At 45.9% G+C, this 18,460-nt stretch overlaps 1 protein-coding gene and 1 long non-coding RNA gene across 5 annotated transcripts in view; one reads left to right on the top strand and one right to left on the bottom strand.

Annotated features, from left to right (window-relative positions):
- LOC134479103 (uncharacterized) overlaps positions 1-11,160 on the bottom strand; it is a 28,898-nt gene extending 17,738 nt beyond the window's left edge. Inside the window, exons 1-2 of the long non-coding RNA XR_010052188.1 lie at positions 10,698-11,160; positions 3,731-10,596 (exon numbers count right to left, since the gene is read on the bottom strand). This is a non-coding gene — a long non-coding RNA (uncharacterized LOC134479103). The remainder of the gene's footprint in view (positions 1-3,730; positions 10,597-10,697) is intronic.
- The window catches only part of Galm (galactose mutarotase), a 51,742-nt gene continuing 40,968 nt past the window's right edge, over positions 7,687-18,460 (top strand). For 2 of the 4 annotated variants that reach the window (XR_005505503.2, XR_005505502.2), the window contains exons 1-2: positions 7,739-7,928; positions 14,551-14,705. Coding sequence is in view for 2 of the 4 variants with exons in the window: in NM_001007704.1 (NP_001007705.1) it covers positions 7,739-7,928; positions 14,551-14,705 (345 nt within the window). In the remaining 2 variants the exon portion in view is untranslated. Of the gene's footprint in view, positions 7,929-11,287; positions 11,425-14,550; positions 14,706-18,460 lie in introns of those variants that run through there. The other 2 variants (NM_001007704.1, XM_063261826.1) reach the window with 2 other exon arrangements.

Genomic DNA, 18,460 nt, shown 5'->3' with positions numbered 1-18,460 from the left:
CCTTTTTGCACATTTTTCACCAGCCTTTTGCAGCCCCTAAAGGAATTCTTGATAAGTTAATGGCGTGCTTACGTGGACAAATTTAGTCATCTTTCCGAATAACTTTCACGTGCCTTCCATCTTGCTTTCCCCAGGAGCAAATCCAAAATGGTTGATGAAATTAGGTTGACTTGAACCACGAAGAATTCTACCTCTTGTGGACTTGGTGAATTCTCCCTAGTATTCTGTATCCCAAATATAATGAACTCAAGGGTTTTTTTAAACGCGCGCGCGCGTGTGTGTGTGTGTGTGTGTGTGTGTGAAAATATTGAGTCTGGTATCGAGTCTGGTATATGCTACCTAAATAAGGCTTTGCTTTGCATAATGACAGCACCAGTTGACATGTTAAAGTGGATGAGGACTATTTCACAAGGCCTCATCCCTAGATGAAGATGGGTGCTAAGAGAAGGAGAACCAGCCTCTGCAGGGTCAGCACCCCTAGTAACTTACCCAGTCCCAGGTGGTCAGCCCTAAATACATGTCCACACAAGCAACATTAAATAGACTCAGTAGGTTAGATACATATAACACGCATGTGTAACAATACTTATTTTCAAGCCATGAATTTGAGAGGGAATGGGGAACATGGGAGGGGTGGGGGGAAGTTGAAGGGGTGGGAATAACACAAATCTAATATGTATGAAATGCTCCAAAAAATTAAGATAACAAAATAGAGTCTTGGAATCAACATTTAAGTGAACCAACAACAAAAGCAAAACAGGGAAGGAATTACCTCAGGTAATGAGTCCTGTGTGCCAGGAGGATAAACAGCATGGGAGTCCAGACAAGGAGAGAGAACAGGGAACAGATCACCCTGGTGGAAGAGAACCACCTCCAGGTGTCTTTCCAGGCAGAATAGGAGCTTCCTCTTGTACGGCAGGCGGTGTGTCAGCAGCTTAAGGCTTCAAAGTCATCTTCATGAGTCCTGCAGCTGAGGTGCTGAGGTGCTGAGAGCAGGACATCCTGAAGGTTTTGTGTGTCATAGGAACACATGAGCTCACATATCCTCAGGCCGCTGCTTGTTTAGAGGGCTGTGCACCCACTGAAAGGAAGCCAGCCTTATTGGTTTTTTTTTTCATCTTTATTAATTGAGTATCTCTTATTTACATTTCGATTGTTATTCCCCTTCCCGGTTTCTGGGCCAACATCCCCCTAATCCCTCCCCCTCCCCTTCCTTATGGGTGTTCCCCTCCCCATCCTCCCCCCATTACCACCCTCCCCCCAACAATCATGTTCACTGGGGGTTCAGTCTTAGCAGGACCCAGGGCTTCCCCTTCCACTGGTGCTCTTACTAGGATATTCATTGCTACCTATGAGGTCAGAGTCCAGGGTCAGTCCATGTATAGTCTTTAGGTAGTGGCTTAGTCCCTGGAAGCTCTGGTTGGTTGGCATTGTTGTTCATATGGGGTCTCGAACCCCTTCAAGCTCTTCCGGTTCTTTCTCTGATTCCTTCAACGGGGGTCCCGTTCTCAGTTCAGTGGTTTAATGATGGCGTTCGCCTATGTATTTGCCATATTCTAGCTGTGTCTCTTGGAGAGATCTACATCCGGTTCCTGTCAGCCTGCACTTCTTTGCTTCATCCATCTTATCTAATTGGGTGGCTGTATATGTATGGGCCACATGTGGGGCAGGCTCTGAATGGGTGTTCCTTCTGTGTCTGTTCTAAACTTTGCCTCCCTATTCCCTGCCAAGGGTATTCTTGTTCCCCTTTTAAAGAAGGAGTGAAGCATTTGCATTTTGGTCATCCTTCTTGAGTTTCATGTGTTCTGTGCATCTAGGGTAATTCAAGAATTTGGGCTAATAGCCACTTATCAATGAGTGCATACCATGTGTGTTTTCCTGTGATTGGGTTACCTCACTCAGGATGATATTTTCTAGTTCATTCCATTTGCCTATGAATTTCATAAAGTCATTGTTTTTGATAGCTGAGTAATATTCCATTGTGTAGATGTACCACATTTTCTGTATCCATTCCTCTGTTGAAGGGCATCTGGGTTCTTTCCAGCTTCTGGCTATTATAAATAAGGCTGCTATGAACATAGTGGAGCATGTGTCTTTGTTATATGTTGGGGAATCTTTTGGGTATATGCCCAAGAGAGGTATAGCTGGGTCCTCAGGTAGTTCAATGTCCAATTTTCTGAGGAACCTCCAGACTGATTTCCAGAATGCTTGTACCAGTCTGCAATCCCACCAACAATGGAGGAGTGTTCCTCTTTCTCCACATCCTCGCCAGCATTTGCTGTCATCTGAGTTTTTGATCGTAGCCATTCTCACTGGTGTGAGGTGAAATCTCAGGGTTGTTTTGATTTGCATTTCCCTTATGACTAAAGATGTTGAACATTTCTTTAGGTGTTTCTCACCCATACGGCATTCCTCAGCTGTGAATTCTTTGTTTAGCTCTGAACTCCATTTTTTTTTCTTTCCTTTTTTTTTTTTTTTTTTTTTTTTTGGAGCTGGGGACTGAACCCAGGGCCTTGCGCTTGCTAGGCAAGCGCTCTACCACTGAGCTAAATCACCAACCCCTGAACTCCATTTTTTAATAAGGCTATTTGTCTCCCTGCGGTCTAACTTCTTGAGTTCTTTGTATATTTTGGATATAAGCCCTCTATCAGTTGTAGGATTGGTAAAGATCTTTTCCCAATCTGTTGGTTGCTGTTTTGTCCTAACAACAGTGTCCTTTGCCTTACAGTAGCTTTGCAGTTTTATGAGATCCCATTTGCCGATTCTTTGTCTTAGAGCATAAGCCATTGGTGTTTTGTTCAGGAAATTTTCTCCAGTGCCTGCCAGTCTTATTCTTTAACTGTCTCACCAGGCACCTTTGCTGAAGTTTGGTCTATTGCTATGTATTGTAATGCTAAATTCTATACGGGAAGATCTAGACCTTATGAGTGACTTCTTAAGTTTACAAGCTTTTGTTGTGCAAACCTTGTTCCTTAATTTAAAATTATTAGTTAAATAAAATTGGCTACAGACAATTATTAAGGGGATTAAAAGTAGGTGGGATTCGTTAGAGTGACCTGGTTGGAGAAGGAGAAAGAACAAGGAAGAGAGAGGAAACCACCATGAGGGGAGATGGAGCATCAACACATGGCCAGGAGAAACAACCTGAGGTACATCGCTGGGGAGGTATCTGGGCCAGCAGTTAGAATAGATAAGGGGTTAAACCCCACTACCCCCAGTTCCATAGCCTGAATTTCATTTTGTAAGGGTTCATGATTTGCTGAAGAATGATACCCCACTCAAATAGAATATAAACACAAAGAGAGTTTTATTCTGCAGAAGTCTCCCATTACTAAGATAGAGTGTTGTAGGTGGTCCTGGTGCTGTTTGTATTCTGACGTTAATTCTGCTTCCTTAAGCGGGGCTGTCCCAAGGAAGAGTGGATCAGTAGTCAGGTGATTTCACATGAACATTCTCCCCATTCTAACTGGTCAATAAAGGCTACAGCCTGTGATCCGGCAGTGGAATGGAAAAGAGGTTTTAGAGAGTAGAGGAAGAGTAGGGATGAGGGAGGAAGAAGACAGAGGAAGAGGAGGTAGGAGGAAGATGGAGCAGAACCTCCCGGCAAGGGACCTCATAGCTGGGGATGGGGTGGTGTAGTGGTGAATCTGCCCAATCTAGGCATGCGGCTTATAAATATTGTAACTGAGTTGTGTGTTTTTGAATGGGCTTATTGGGGTTGGAGACTTACCACAATAGAGAGACTCCGAAGTGAGCTCACAGGCCTGAGGTGAAGCACATTAGGGGAGTAGGTGACCCCTATCTTAATCTGTTGAGTCCATCTCTAGGGACATTGCAGAGCCATTACTGGGGCGTGAGGGCTGGAAACTGTTGCTAGGGAAATCTGGAAACTGTTGCTGAGGAAGTCTGGAAACTGTTGCTAGGGAAATCTGGAAACTGTTGCTAGGGAAATCTGGAAACTATTGCTGAGGAAGTCTGGAAACTGTTGCTAGGGAAATCTGGAAACTGTTGCTAGGGAAATCTGGAAACTATTGCTGAGGAAGTCTGGAAACTGTTGCTGAGGAAGTAGCTGAGGAAGTCTGGAAACTGCTGCTGACCCATTGTCCTTGCCTCCTCAGATCAGGTGGTGGGGCAGCTCCTGATGGCAGGGCAGATTCTGACTAGTTGCCCAAAGCCTGATTTGTTTGTTTGTTTGTTTGTTTGTAGTAACGGACTTGCCTGGGCTTGCCCAGCTTTTAGGCCTAGTCTCCTGAACTGCTGATTTGAAGCCTGTCATGGAATCAGCCTAGCCTTCTCAATTTATTTGTAAGTTAGTTGGGGACAAGCTTGAATTGGTTGGATTACACACCTCTGCCCTGGTTGAGGGAGAAGACAAGTAACTCTTCTTACAAAAATAGCACCACAATTTCTACTATTTAACTTAAACCCCCCCCCCCAAGATTTATCCAAAAATTAAAATTAAATAGCTGGTAGGATTTAACGGTGGTTCGTTCCTACATCACTGCTTTGATGTTGACCTCCCTATGGTCGGTGATCATGAACACTGCTGTCAACTGAGGCTTTGAATGTAGGGTAGCACAGTTAAGAAAATGGGCTGCTTGGGTGAAAAATCGAGGTTTGCAGCTCACACAGGATAGCCTTGTTTACCACAGTGAATACTTCAAAGCCACGGGGAAAGAAAATCAAGACCTGTGCCGTTCACATCTTAGGGAAACACAGTATGTTTCGTACCAAGTTAAGCAATGAGAGCTTTCTCTGGTGACACTTGGTGCTAGCCACCCAAGGTGTCTTTCTCTCTGTGGCAGCATGAGCTTGGCAGAACATTGAGAACTGGAGGCTGAGAAATAAAAAAAAAAAAAATGTGGTCTTCCCACTCACAGAAGAAGGTTCTCACGAATCTCTGCTAACACAGTGTTGCTGAAAGGGTCTGCGTATGAGTCAGACACACAAGGTAAGTGGGCTGAAGAGACTTGCAGGATCTATAAGCACGTATGATGGATGAGCAGGGTACAGGAGTGCCCTTGGTTTACTGTGTGAGGTGGGCACAGCCTATAATTTGACTTGTTTGGGTCCTTTTGATATTATGTGTTGTACTTTACTGAAGCCTGCCACAAGCTCTTTTTTCTTTCCTATCAGATTTCCCCTAATTTCCTGAGGGATAATTGAGGCTTTGTAGCTTGAATGCTTAAGACTCCTTCATATTTCAGTCAGAAACAAGTGAGAGAGTTCTTTGTTGGGGTTTAATTACGGGAACATGAGCTCGGTTCTCCTGATTTCCTAATCACGGATGTGTTTCCATGCTGCGTTTCCAACTCACCGTGGCTAGGGCAAGACCAGAAATACAGATAGATTGAGTTATACACTTCTTGAGGCTCCCAGACCTCTTCTTCCCAGAGCTGGGATCCATCTAGAGCTGCATTAAGCAATGAAGGACAGAGGCGTTTTATCTCATGGTCTTACTGAAGCTCCTAACAGTACCTTCCTAATTCCAGGCCATCAAAGGTGAACCTCAGATTTAGCCACCAAACCTTCAGTTTATTTAAATCTAGTCCCAGATTACCGACATCAGAGTGGCCTGAGAGATGAGGAAAAGCGAAGGAGGGCTGGAGAGATGGCTCAGTCGCCAAGAGCTAACACTGCTCTTAGAGAGGTCAAGGGTGGGAGGATAGCGGCGAGAGAGTGGTGGTGATGGTGGTTTGATCCCCAGCCTGCTGTGCCCGTTCAGCATTCTCAAACCCCAAAGACCACCAAGGAGTCGATTCCGATGCAGTCGCATTAGGGTCTTTATTTACAAGCTCGAGCCCGGGCCACACCATCATCACTGGCACAGTGGGACAGGAGGGACAGGAGGGTGAAGCCCCGAGTCTAATTTTAAGCAGGTATTTATAGAGGCAAGAAGGCGGTGTCTAGCTTGGTACACATCTGATTGGGGGAGGGGACATTATGGCCTTTAACATAATTGGCTGGTGCTAGGACCCAAACCATAAACGTAACTTCCACTTTCTTCCTAATTGGTGGTTGTTGGGGAGTGACGTGCCAGGGGCAGGGTTGTAACCTGGAGGTGCAGATTTGTTAGGGAATAACCTGGAAACTGGTGCTAGGTGCCAGCTTGTTAGTGAACTTGAGTTCCACCTTAGGTCAGGTTCTCTAAGCCGGAGTCTGAACCCAAGATCTGGTCTCTCACAGCACCCTTGTCAAGTGGCTCGCAACGACCTATGATTCCAGTTCCAAGGGATCCGATGCTACTTTTCCAGTCTTCTTGGGCACTGCATGCATGGCACAATTCCACATTCACATACACATACAGACATAGTAAAAATATTAAAATGTGTACAGGTCTAGAGAGATGGCTCCTCAACTAAGGGTATTTCTTACTCTTGCAGAGGACCAGTATTCGGTTCCCAGCACCCATATTTTAGCTCACAACCATCTATAAATCCAGTTCCGGGGCACCCAGTGCCCACCTGTGATCTCTATGGGCACCCAGCACGAATGTGGTGCACATACATACTTGCAGGCAAAACACTATTTTAAAATAGATAAGTCTAAAAAATGAAGATTTCTGATTATCGCCTTAGGCTCCCAGAGTCAGAAATTGCAGGCAAGTAATTATAAGACATACTAAAGCAAGATAATAGTTTAAGGACCTCAGAGCCTTCTCCAAACTATAGACACTTAAACTTGCAAAAGAACAAGAAAGAAACTGTACCTGTTACTTACCTGGTACCTGGTCTGCAATAAATATATGACCCTTTAATTCCTTCTTTCTAATACGTGCATTTATAAAACAACCACCGTTAATCCTTCTCTTTTGCTTTTTCACTAATCCCTTCTTAAAGGAGCGTTGTACTTCAGGAGCAAAGGGGGAGACATCTACACAAGTCTGAGGCTCTCTCTGATTACAGGTAGGAAGGCCTAATCTCCTACGTCTAGTTTGCCTAAACTGCGGACTGACAGTCAGAGAACCCACACTAGAGCTTCACCCTTTGAGAACAAAACAAAAACAAACAAACAAACAAAACAGATAGACAGTCAGCAGAAGAGTCTGCGACGAATTTCTCCCCATTTCTAAACCACCACTGTACCACGCACGTTACACCCTGATCTTAACCAGAATTCCCTCGGGATCTGTCGTATTGTCCCAATATTAATAACCAGCATTAATGGCCAAGCAGCTCCTCTCAATGCATCTTGTGGAGGTGTGCAAAGAAATAGGAAAATTGGAGTTTAGAAAGACCACATGTGGGGCAACATGGCTTAGTAGACACAGGAGCACACCTCCAAGCCTGCTCACCGGAAGTGTTTCCTCAGAGCCCATTTGGGAAAAGAGAGAACCTTTTGAGTAAGGAGGAAAGGAGAGATTGATTTCTTGACCCCTAAGGGTTCCTGCGCAAAATAAAGTTGATTCATTTTAAACTACATGTCCCAAGATGCAATTGCAAGTTTCTTAAAGACTACCATTCCCGACATGCACTGCAGTCGGGGTTAGCAAAGGAAGAGACCTGCAAACTTAACTGGAAAGTTTGCTTCTCAGTTACGCTGGGTAAAGGAAAGTTTTAAAAAGGTCTCGGGGCATTTTTCCCAACCCCGGGAGCGGTCAACTGTTTAGATCCAGGCAATAAAGGGGAGGAGTTAAGTCGAGTCCCTCCCCTTCTCCCCGGGAACTTTTATCCTTCCAAACGTGATCCAGGCTAGAGTTTGAACAGCAAGGAGAAGCTGCGCGCCCCGAACTTTCCCAATGGTTTCGGTGACCAGAACCGTGTTTGGAGAGCTGCCCTCGGGGGGAGGGGCAGTGGAGAAGTTCCAGCTTCGGTCAGACCAGCTGAATGTGGACATCATCTCCTGGGGCTGCACGATCACTGCTCTGCAGGTCAAAGACAGGCAGGGGAAAGCCTCAGACGTGGTGCTTGGCTTTGCCGAGTTGGAAGGTGGGTCGCGTCCTGCCCAGGGATACCAAATGGCCCGCCAAATAGGCCCGCGCACACTCCTGAGCCTGCGTACAATCGGGTCCTTCCTGTCACTCACGGGACCTGGCTGAGGTCCCCAAGCTGGGGGCAGCCTAACTTGGAAGCGAGTGAACCCTCTAATGTACGCCACTTAACAGGATTGTGTAGTTGGAAAAAAACGGATCTAATCGAAATAGCTGTAGGGCTTAGCCTCCCTTAGACAGTCAGACTTTGTCACTGTTCACGAGGAAGTCAGCTGAGAGAGACCAACTCCCTGGAGTGAGCTTAGAACTGTGGGGCACAGGGCGTGTTGCGAGTATTCCTCTCTTGCGGTTTTCTGAGGAAGGAAAATCAAAGACGGACGGGCACCGCTACTGTCTCCCCTCCTCTTGTCTAATTTTCTTTGAGGCCTGGTGCCTGTAATTCAATATGTAGCCAAGGCTGGCCTAGAACTCCCAATCATCCTGCTTCCTCTTCTCAAAAGTTGGGATTACTGTCGAGAGCCAGCAGTTTTATCTTAATTTATACATTTAAAACAATGTTAATGCAGTGGACTCAATCAGCAAAATAGACAAGGGTCACGTTCAACTTGCAGTTTAGCTGGGGAGACAGATTTTAGCCCAACAGTTACATCATTAAATCGTTGGATTGCGGTTTGATTTGCAGCAGGAGAAAAATTTCTATCTTAGCATTCCATGTAGCCAGACAGAAAACAAAATCTGAAGTAAAATGGGCAGATGGAATTCGCTCTACTCAGTAATTGCTGTAAACAAATTTTGTGCCGCAAAAGGAAGCTTGAGGTTTTCCTCGTGGTTCCTCTTTCTACATGCCTGTTTTTCATATGTTTAACTTAGTGATTTATTTTGGGGTCTCAGGGGAACCCTGTGTTGTTTACTTACTTTTTTATTTAAGTGTGCATCGTGTCAAAATGCATTATAAGAGTATTGTCCTCCTCCTGGCCGGCTGTCTTTAGGCCTTTATTGTCCTGGAGCCTCCACAACCCTGAGGATTATTTTTTTCCCCCAGCAGAATTTCTCTGGTAACTTAACTGAGAAGGCTGTGGTAAGAGGCAGGCTGGAGGGATGTCGAGGAGACTTGGAGAAGGTGAGGCCTGGTTCCTCGTTCTGTATTCAGACAGGTGATGGAGGAAGTTTTAGAAACTGCTGTGCCACCCCTCTCTGCTAGGCCAGTAGCCCTTTTGTGGGCTGAAGTAAAATGGCAGAGAGATTATTACAGTGGTGTGAAGGGAGAATCCGCTGGGGCCTAGAATTCCAGAGCCAGGAAGAGAATTAGAGGGGACAGGTGGGGACCTGCCCTTATCCTCTGTCCCTGCCTCACCACCGTGTCGAGGGGCACTGCCACCACCCTACAGGGATATACCAGCCACCTCACTCACTCCGGGCCACTTTCAGTTCAGAGGTGAGAGTCCAGGAAACCTGAAATAAGATCTCAGGATGTCTCTGGAATCATTATGAAATGTGAGCTGAGGTGACATCCCACCCAGGGGCACCAGTTTCTTTAGAGGCACCAGACATAATAGTTGTGAACCCATTCACTGTAGTCTGGGGTGCCAGTTGGAGGCTTAGTGAAAGGATTATTCTCACCTGTTCATTAAAGCTCTAGACAAAAGGCATTGTCTCTCCTCTATTAGCCACCCAGCAGGTCTCTTGTCAAGCTCCCAGGAGCAATGGTGCTCCACCTGTGAGTCACAACCCCTTTGTGGGTCCCATATTAGATAACCTGCATGCCAGATATTTACGTTATGGTTCATTACAGTAGCAGAGTTACATGTATGAGGTAGCAATGAAATAATTTTGTGTTATGGGGGTCACCACAACGTGAGGGGTTATGTTAAAAGGTCCTAGCCTTGGGACGGTTGAGGATTACCACCCTATAGCATTTTCTCATTAAGACGCATCATGGCTTCACCAAATCAGAGCTTTTAGGATCTTCTTGGCGCAGTAGGAAGACGGACATTTTCATTCCTGTGCTGTACTATTTTAAAAGGAGAGAACGCTATTTCCAAAAGAGAAGTTGAAAGGAAAACACCTGTAGAATTAAGCAGTGCTTTCTAAGATGTCAGCTGCCTTCCAGATCGTGGCAGAGGAAACTCAGTTCCCGCTGTAAGGTTCTATTTCTCAGGTTTTCCATACCCCCTCATGTTGTCAAAGACAGAGGTTGTCATGTCCCAACAGGAAGTATAGTGTCTCAACTATGAAAGCAATGGTTCTCTGCCACTACCCTGGTGGACTTTAGTATACTAACGGCCATTTTAGATGCCAGGCTCGAAGGCACACACCTTTAATCCCAGCACTTAGGAGGCAGGGGCAGTCAGATCTCTGTGAGTTTGAGGCCAGTCTGGTCTACTAAGGGAGTTCCAGGACAGCTAGAGCTGTTATACGGAGAAACCCTGTCTCAACAAAAGCCAAACCATTTTAGAGTGGCTCTGGCGGCACCTGACCTGTTTTAGCAAGTTCGGACAGCCAGGACTATATAGTGAGACCCCGATGATACAGCCATGAATATAGCTCATCGGGGAGTGCTTACCGCCAAGCCTGATGATCCACGTGGGTTCCAGGACCCACACGGTGGAAGGAAGAACAGACTCCTGCAAGTTGTCCTCAGACCTCCATATGCCCGCATGTAGCACCTGAACACATACGCAAAAAAAATAGTTAACTTATTTAATTTTTAAAGTCTGAGTGCGAATTTGCAGAAACAGAGTAAATAATCTGAAGCGAAAGAACGTACCGCCTCTCATAAATGCTCTGAGATAGGAGGAAGTGCTAATCACTGATAATCCTGTGAAATATGCACCTTTGGTAACTGCCAGTCTCCCAGATAGATTTTTATGTAAACTACTTGGATGGCAGCCATGACCAGAGGTCAGAATGGTTTGACTTATCTCTGGGAAAATGAGATCTTTCTTCTGTAGAATTCTAAAGGGGAAATTATATATGATCATTTTAGTTATAGCCTAGAAAAAAATTAGTAATGTCTCCTGTGGGTTTTTCCTACCCTTTCTTAATATCATCTGTGTGACCCCACCAACAGTCATTATGACTTCTTTCAAAGTCTTTGATAAGAGTACTTGCTTCTAAGCCACAGGTATAAACAGCCTACCCATACATGCAATCAGCAGACTCCTTCTCTTTCATTTCCGACCCTTTACCACCAAATACCCAGCTATTACAGCCGTGAGAGCCAGTATGCAAAGAATAAAAAAAAAAAAAAAACTTGCTGCTTTGAAGTCTGGCCATGTAGTTCAATGGCAGAGCACATGACTGGCAATAAACAAACAGGGTTGAGGTCCAGGCGCCAGGAACATAGCCCAGTTGGTTGCTTGCCTAACGTGCATGTAATGTAGCCTTCTAAGACTTGAATTCCATCCCTGGTGCTTAAAGCCTAGGAACAATGGTGTTTGCCTGTGATTCCTGCGCTTGGAGAGGATCAGAAGTTCAAGGCCATCTTCATCAAGGTCAGCCAGGGATACCTGAGACTGTCTCAGAACAAAACAGAAGAAAAATCTAGGTTTTGAACAGAGTGGAGACAAAAGAGTTCTAGTTAAAGACCAGATTGATATTGCAAATGCCCTAGGGTGCCGTTGTTGGAACGTGGAGAATGCCCAGTTTAAACCAATGCTTTGCCCGTTAGCGTGTGAGTTATTTAACACCTCCGGACCTGTAGCGTAGGTATCCGCCTGTTGGACCCTGTGAACTAAGCCTCTAACTGGAGAACTATTGCTTGTTTTTATCACTTCTTCTTTTGCCCCCAGATAGCTTCTTTCACTGTGCCGGAAGTTTTACTTATCTCGTGGTGGTTATCCCGCTAACATACCTTGGAGATAATATCTGGCATAATTAAAGTGATTGTCAATTCAAGTCGTTTTCTCACAGCACAGGGACTGTGGTTCAATGGGTGGAGCTTCTGAGGGAAAGGAGGGAGGGATTTTACTTCGGACTTTAGGGCTCTCTGGCAGGGTCCGAGGCTGCCTGATGTGGATGGCACAGGCCCAGAAGGGCTGTGTACCACCGTTAAACACTACTTTCTGCTGGCTTAAGAGCCTGACCAGGGTTAGCGTCTACTCTTTCAGTTCCGCAGTTGAGTTCACCAATTAGCATGCATGGCTTGACTTAGGAACTTTGGCCTTGGGGCGATAAACAAGATTTTCTGCAATTCAAAACCTGTCTGTCCTGCCCGCTTCAGGGTCTAGGCTTGTCCTTTTCACAGTCCTGGTTTGATGGGACAGCTTCATAGTCTGTATGTTTCTTCTGTGAAAGGTTTCTCAGGGACCGCTGAGAATAGTTTCTCCGGTCTTTCTCCTGTTTAATCTTTAGAAACTATTCATCTAAACTAAAGAACTATCAAGTGCTTTTCTTTTCTGGGGGCCGAGTCACCGTTGCCAGAAGAGGTCTCTAATGAAGAGATTCTTGCAAACTCATGAGCTCCCAAGGGGACTCGTCTCTCTCCATCCCCTGACATTGCTTGGGAGACTGGGAGCTCCGTGTGCATCTGTTAGATATTTCAAGGAATCTCTGAAAAAATAGATATAGCCAAAAGTTTTCAGACCAAAAAAAAAATGTTTGTTTGGTTTTGTTGTTGTTGTCATCTCCTGTCACCCCTTCTTTGTCCTCCACAAAAGCAGTGCCATAGAAAACCAGACTTCCTCCTCTCGAGGGTCCGAGAAACCAGAAACCGTTTTTCGAAAAGCCAGCAATTCTTTCTCCTGTCTTTCTGGCTATGTTGGCTAAAAAGAAATTCTCTGACCCTCCTTGACTAACTACAGATCAGAAGACCCCCTCAGTGAGAACCCTAGACCTAGGAGAAGGAAGCCTTCCCAAAGGGGCCAGCAAGAATCTGACCAACAGGTCCTGGCGGTTTCCACTTCAGTCCCTCACCATTTTATCAAGCCCATTTATCAAACTCTATTTTTCTATAGCTTCTTCTATACCTTCTATCTATGAACACAAAAATGGCTACCTCACCTAGGTCTTTCAGTCCTAAATTAGAGTATGACCAAATGCATTTGGTGTATTAGTCTCTGTTGACTCACCTGTCCTTTGTTATAAGGGTCAGTCAGGGACAGAATGCATAGGAAGCAAAACCAAAACGAGGTTGTTTGGTTCTTTGGGGGCTATTTCTGGTTAACCACTCTAAGGGGTTTTAAAGCCACAGCTTCCGAAATGGAGGCAGAGTGGAGCAGACAGAGAGATGCCACTCATCTACAGAGATGGTAAGACCACTTGACCTCAGAGACCCGCGCCTTCCAAATCTAGTCTTCCCTCAGTACCTGTGGATTTCACCAACCGCGTACTGAAAACATCATGTCTATCGGTGCCGTATGTCGGTGATCCCATCTCTTGGGAGCCCAGTGCAGGACGAGTACCATAAGCCTGGGTTACAGCACGAAGCCCTGCTTGAGAAAGAAACAAGAAGGGCTGGAGAGACGGCTCAGTGGTTAGAGCACTGACTGCTCTTGCAGAGGTCATGAGTTCAATTCCCAGCAACCACATGGTGGCTCACAACCATCTGTAATGGGATCCGATGCCCTCTTCTGGTGTGTCAGCAGATGGCCATAGTGTACTCATATAAAAATAAATAATTACGTCTTTTTTAAAAAGGGATAAAAAATAAAGATAGAAACAAGGAACAAAGAAAGGATTAAAAAGAGAAGAACACAGCGCGCGCGCGTGCGCGCGCGCACACACACACACACACACACACACACACACACACACACACACACGCTCACCTGACGGTGTTCTCAGAACTGAATTAGGGTCCTCGGTAGGACAGTGCAGATTCTTAACCAGTGAGACATCTCTCTAGTCCCTAATTGTATGGTTCCAAAGAATAAAAAGTCACAGTTTTCTTCCAAGACTGCATAAAAAGTGTTTGAAGAATGGCCCAGCAGTTAAGAGCATGTGCTGTTCTTGCAGAGGACCCAGGTCCAATTCCCAGTACCTATATAGCAGCTCAGAACTGTGTCTAAGTCTAGTCCCAGGGCATCTGATGCTTTCTTCAGGCCTCTGGGGCACCAGACACATATGAGGAATAGACACACATGCATGCAAAAATGCCCATATATGTAAAATAATTTAGAAATATTTTTAAAAGACTGTGTACAAACTGGGCCTAGTGGTTGGTGCATCCCTTCAATCCCAGCACTCCCGTGCACGGGTGAAGGGCAGAGGGCAGATAGGTTGGGTCAGTTCTCTCCTTCTAGTTTGTGGGCTCTAAAGATTAATTTGGGTGGCCAGGCTTGCATCTCTGGGCAGCGAGCACTTTTACCATCCTACTGACCCTAAACAGAAGAATCCTGTGTAACAATACCATCTTAAACTAGGTGTGGTGGCAGTGTTAATGACTGCCATGCCCCTAATAGCTACACTAGGAGGCAGAGGTAGGAAGATCTCACACTTGAGGTCTCGAAACAAGCGAACAAAGCAACTTGGTTTGAGCTTGAACTAGAACTCTGTATTACTAGTACATCCTTGGAGTGTCCCTCAGAAGAATGTAGGAGGCAGCGGTGACGTGAGCCTGAGCCTCCCTTAACATTGGGAGTTTTTAAAGAAATGCTAATATGTCTGGTCTGTTTGTGCAGGTTACCTCCAGAAGCAGCCCTACTTCGGAGCAGTGGTTGGGAGGGTAGCCAACCGAATTGCCAAAGGAAGGTTCACAGTAGATGGGAAGGAGTACCACCTGCCCATTAACAGAGAGCCCAACAGTCTCCATGGAGGATTCAGAGGATTTGATAAGGTGAGCTGGCCCTCGACAAGAGCCACTTGGCACACTTTACGGGCCCCTCAAGCCGGTATTTGCCAGACCCTAGAGCACCTGTGTGGTGGAGGGATCCAGGGGAGGGGTTTGTTCCAGACTTTGACAGCCTTGGACTCAGGAAGCCGGGCATCAGTATCAGGGAGCCGGGTTAATGATCATTCCTGAGACATGGCTCAGGTACTCACATCCATGTTCTCTAATCATTAACACTTATTAAAACCACACGTGATCACTGAATGAGAAAGCTGAGACCGACTCTCCCCCCCACCCCCCCAAAAGCTAGACATCTCCTGGTGGGATAGCCAGGCCTGCCTGCCTGGTCCCAAACCCTCATTCCTACCTCCACTGTAAGTATTGATGTCCTCCAAGGCCACCAGGAGTGTCCCCAATCCTCCTAGTACCTGTCCTCAGCCCCCTCCCCCATGCATAGCATGTACAACACTTAGATCTACCCTTCCACCCAATTGCTTTGTTCCCCAAAGTTAGCTCAGGTCGTCTCCAGTTTCCCATTCCTAGACAAACACTCCCATCACCCAAGCAACTCTCTGGGAAACAGGTTGGGAAAGTAAGTGGATCAGGCAGATCCTCTGAGAGGGGCAGATCCCCCACCTCCTGCTTCCCACCCCACTGCGATCCCCACCTCCTGCTTCCCAGTTCAGCTGTGCACCCAGACCAGTTTCATTCTGAGCTGTGAGGGAGAAAACTCCTGAGGTATTTGGGCTGTGCAGCTTAGGTTGCCTCCTAGACTCTAGCCAGAGAAGATGATGTGGGCCGCAGCCGAAAGCCACCACTTTTCTGCCTCTGGCCACTACCTCTTCTGTGGAGGGAAGTTGGATGCTCTGTTTCCCCGCTCCTGTTACCGGCTTCCTCTATGGCCTAGAACCAGATCACACTGTGGGGAAGAGCAGGAGGAAGAGGGGCGTGTCAGCCATGCCAGCATTATGGTCGAGGATCTCTAGAATATTTCCAGTCCGTGAACAAACCTCAACCCAGGGGAAGTTGGACCCAACTGTGGTTGGGACAGGAATCTTGAGGGGAGTCTGAAAGCAGCAACCTGGTGTAGCTTGTTCCTCCTTCTGTCCCACTGTGTTTGTCTGTGGTATTCACTAGCATGGCTTTCCTAGCAAACACAGACAAAAAAGGTCTGTCTCTATACACCAGGATCTCTTGTGCCCCATGCTGGCCCTGACCTGGCTGAGAATAATCTTTAGTTTATGATTGTCCTTTCTTCCTTCCTTCCTTTCTTTCTCTTAAATTGCATTTTTATTTACATTTTAAAATGTTATCCCATTTCCTGGTTTTCCTTCCAGAAATCTGCTATCCGCCCCGACCCCTGCTTTCCCCGCCCCTCCCCAATCCCCCACCCCTACTTCTTTGAGGATGTTCCCTCACCCACCCACTCCCTCACACCTCCCTGCCCTGACATTCCCCTACACTGGGACATTGAGCCTTGACAGGACCAAGGGCCTCTCCTCCCATTGATGCCTGACAAGGCCATCCTCTGCTGCATGTGCAGCTGGAGCCATGGGTCCATTCCTGTGCTCTCCTCCCCCGGGATAGTGGTTTCATCCCTGGGAACTCTGAGGGGTCTGGTTGGTTGATACCGTTTTCCTCTTTTTTTTTTTTCCGGAGCTGGGGACCGAACCCAGGGCCTTGTGCTTGCTAGGCAAGCGCTCTACCACTGAGCTAAATCCCCAACCGATACCGTTACAAACCCCTTCAGCTCCTTCAGTCCTTTCTCTAACTCCTCCATTGGGGACCCTGTTCTCAGTTCAATGGTTGGCTGCCAGCATCCGCCTCTGTTCTTGTCAGATGCTGGCAAAGCCTCTCAGGAAACAGCTATATCAGGCTCCAGTCAGCATGCACTTCTTGGCATCCACAATATTGTCTGGGTTTGGTGACTGTATATGGGATGCATCCCCATGTGGGTCAGTCTCTGGATGGCCTTTCAGTATCTGCTCCACACTTTGTCCCCATATTTCCTCCTGTGAGAGTATTTTTGTTCCCCCGTCTAAGAAGGTCTGAAGCATCCACATTTTGGTCTTCCTTCTTCTTGAGCTCCATGCAGTTTGTAAATTGTATCTTGGGTATTCCAAGCTTTTAAGCTAATATCCACTTATCAGTGAGTGCATACCAAGTGTGTTTTTCTGTGATTGGGTTACCTCACTCAGGATGATATTTTCTAGTTCCAGCCATTTGCTTAAGAATTTCATAAAGTCATTGTTTTTAATAGCTGAGTAGTACTCCATTGTGTAGATGTACTACATTTTCTGTATCATTCCTCTGTTGAAGGACATCTGGGTTCTTTCCAGCTTCTGGCTATTATGAATAAGGCTGCTATGAACATAGTGGAGCATGTGTCTTTTTTATATGTTGGGGCATCTTGTGGGTATATGCCCAAGAGAGGTATTGCTGGGTCCTCAAGTAGTGCAATGTCCAATTTTCTGAGGAACCTCCAGACTGATTTCCAGAATGGTTGTACCAGTCTGCAATCCCACCAACAATGGAGGAGTGTTTCTCTTTCTCCACATCCTCACCAGCATCTGCTGTCACCTGAGTTTTTTTTATCTTAGCCATTCTGACTGATGTGAGGTGGAATCTCAGAGTTGTTTTGATTTGCATTTCCCTGATGACTAAGGATGTTGAACATTTCTTTAGGTGCTTCTCGGCCATTTGAATTCCTCAGTTGTGAATTCTTTGTTTAGCTCTGTAGCACATTTTTTAATAGGGTTATTTGATTCTCTGGAGTCTAACTTCTTGACTTCTTTGTATATATTGGATATTAGCCTTCTATCAGATGTAGGATTGGTGAAGATCTTTTCCCAATCCATTGGTTGCCATTTTGTCCTATTGACAGTGTCCTTTGCCTTACAGAAGCTTTGCAGTTTTATGAGGTCCCATTTGTCAATTCTTGGTCTTAGAGCATAAGCCACTGGTGTTCAAGAAAATTTCCCCTGTGCCCATATATTCGAGGCTCTTGCCCACTTTCTCTTCTGTTAGTTTCAGTGTATCTGGTTTTATGTGGCGGTCCAAGATCCACTTGGACTTGAGCTTTGTACAAGGAGATAAGAATGGATCGATTTGCATTCTTCTACATGCTGACCTCCAGTTGAACCAGCACCACTTGTTGAAAATGCTGTCTTTTTTTTCCCACTGGATGGTTTTAGCTCCTTTGTGAAAAATCAAGTGACCATAGGTGTGTGGGTTCATTTCTGGTTCTTCAATTCCATTCCATTGATCTACCTTCCTGTCTCTGTATCATTACAAATGATTGTCCTTTCTCTAGCTGCCCCATGCTGGAATTGCTAGTTTGTTTGTTTAAAGATTTCTTTTATTTATTTGTGTGTTGGTGTGTGTGTGTGTGTGTGTGTGTGTGTGTGTGTTGGTTTGTGTGTTGGTGTGTGTGTTGGTGTATGTGTGTGTGTGTTGGTGTGTATGTATGTGTGTGTATGTGTGTGTGTTGGTGTGTGTGTGTTGGTGTGTGTGTTGTGTGTGTGTTGTGTGTTGGTGTGTGTGTGTGTTGGTGTGTGTGTGTTGGTGTGTGTGTTGTGTGTGTGTATGTGTGTGTATGTGTGTGTATGTGTGTGTTGGTGTATGTGTGTTGTGTGTTGGTGTGTGTGTGTGTTGGTGTGTGTGTGTTGGTGGGTGTGTGTTGTGTGTGTGTTGGTGTGTGTGTGTATGTGTGTGTGTGTTGGTGTGTGTGTATGTGTGTGTTGAGTGTGTGTGAGGACACA

This window comes from Rattus norvegicus, chromosome 6 (genome assembly GCF_036323735.1).
Source record: "Rattus norvegicus strain BN/NHsdMcwi chromosome 6, GRCr8, whole genome shotgun sequence".
NCBI classification, from domain to species: Eukaryota; Metazoa; Chordata; class Mammalia; order Rodentia; family Muridae; genus Rattus; species Rattus norvegicus.
This window is presented reverse-complemented; position numbering and strand designations above follow the sequence as displayed.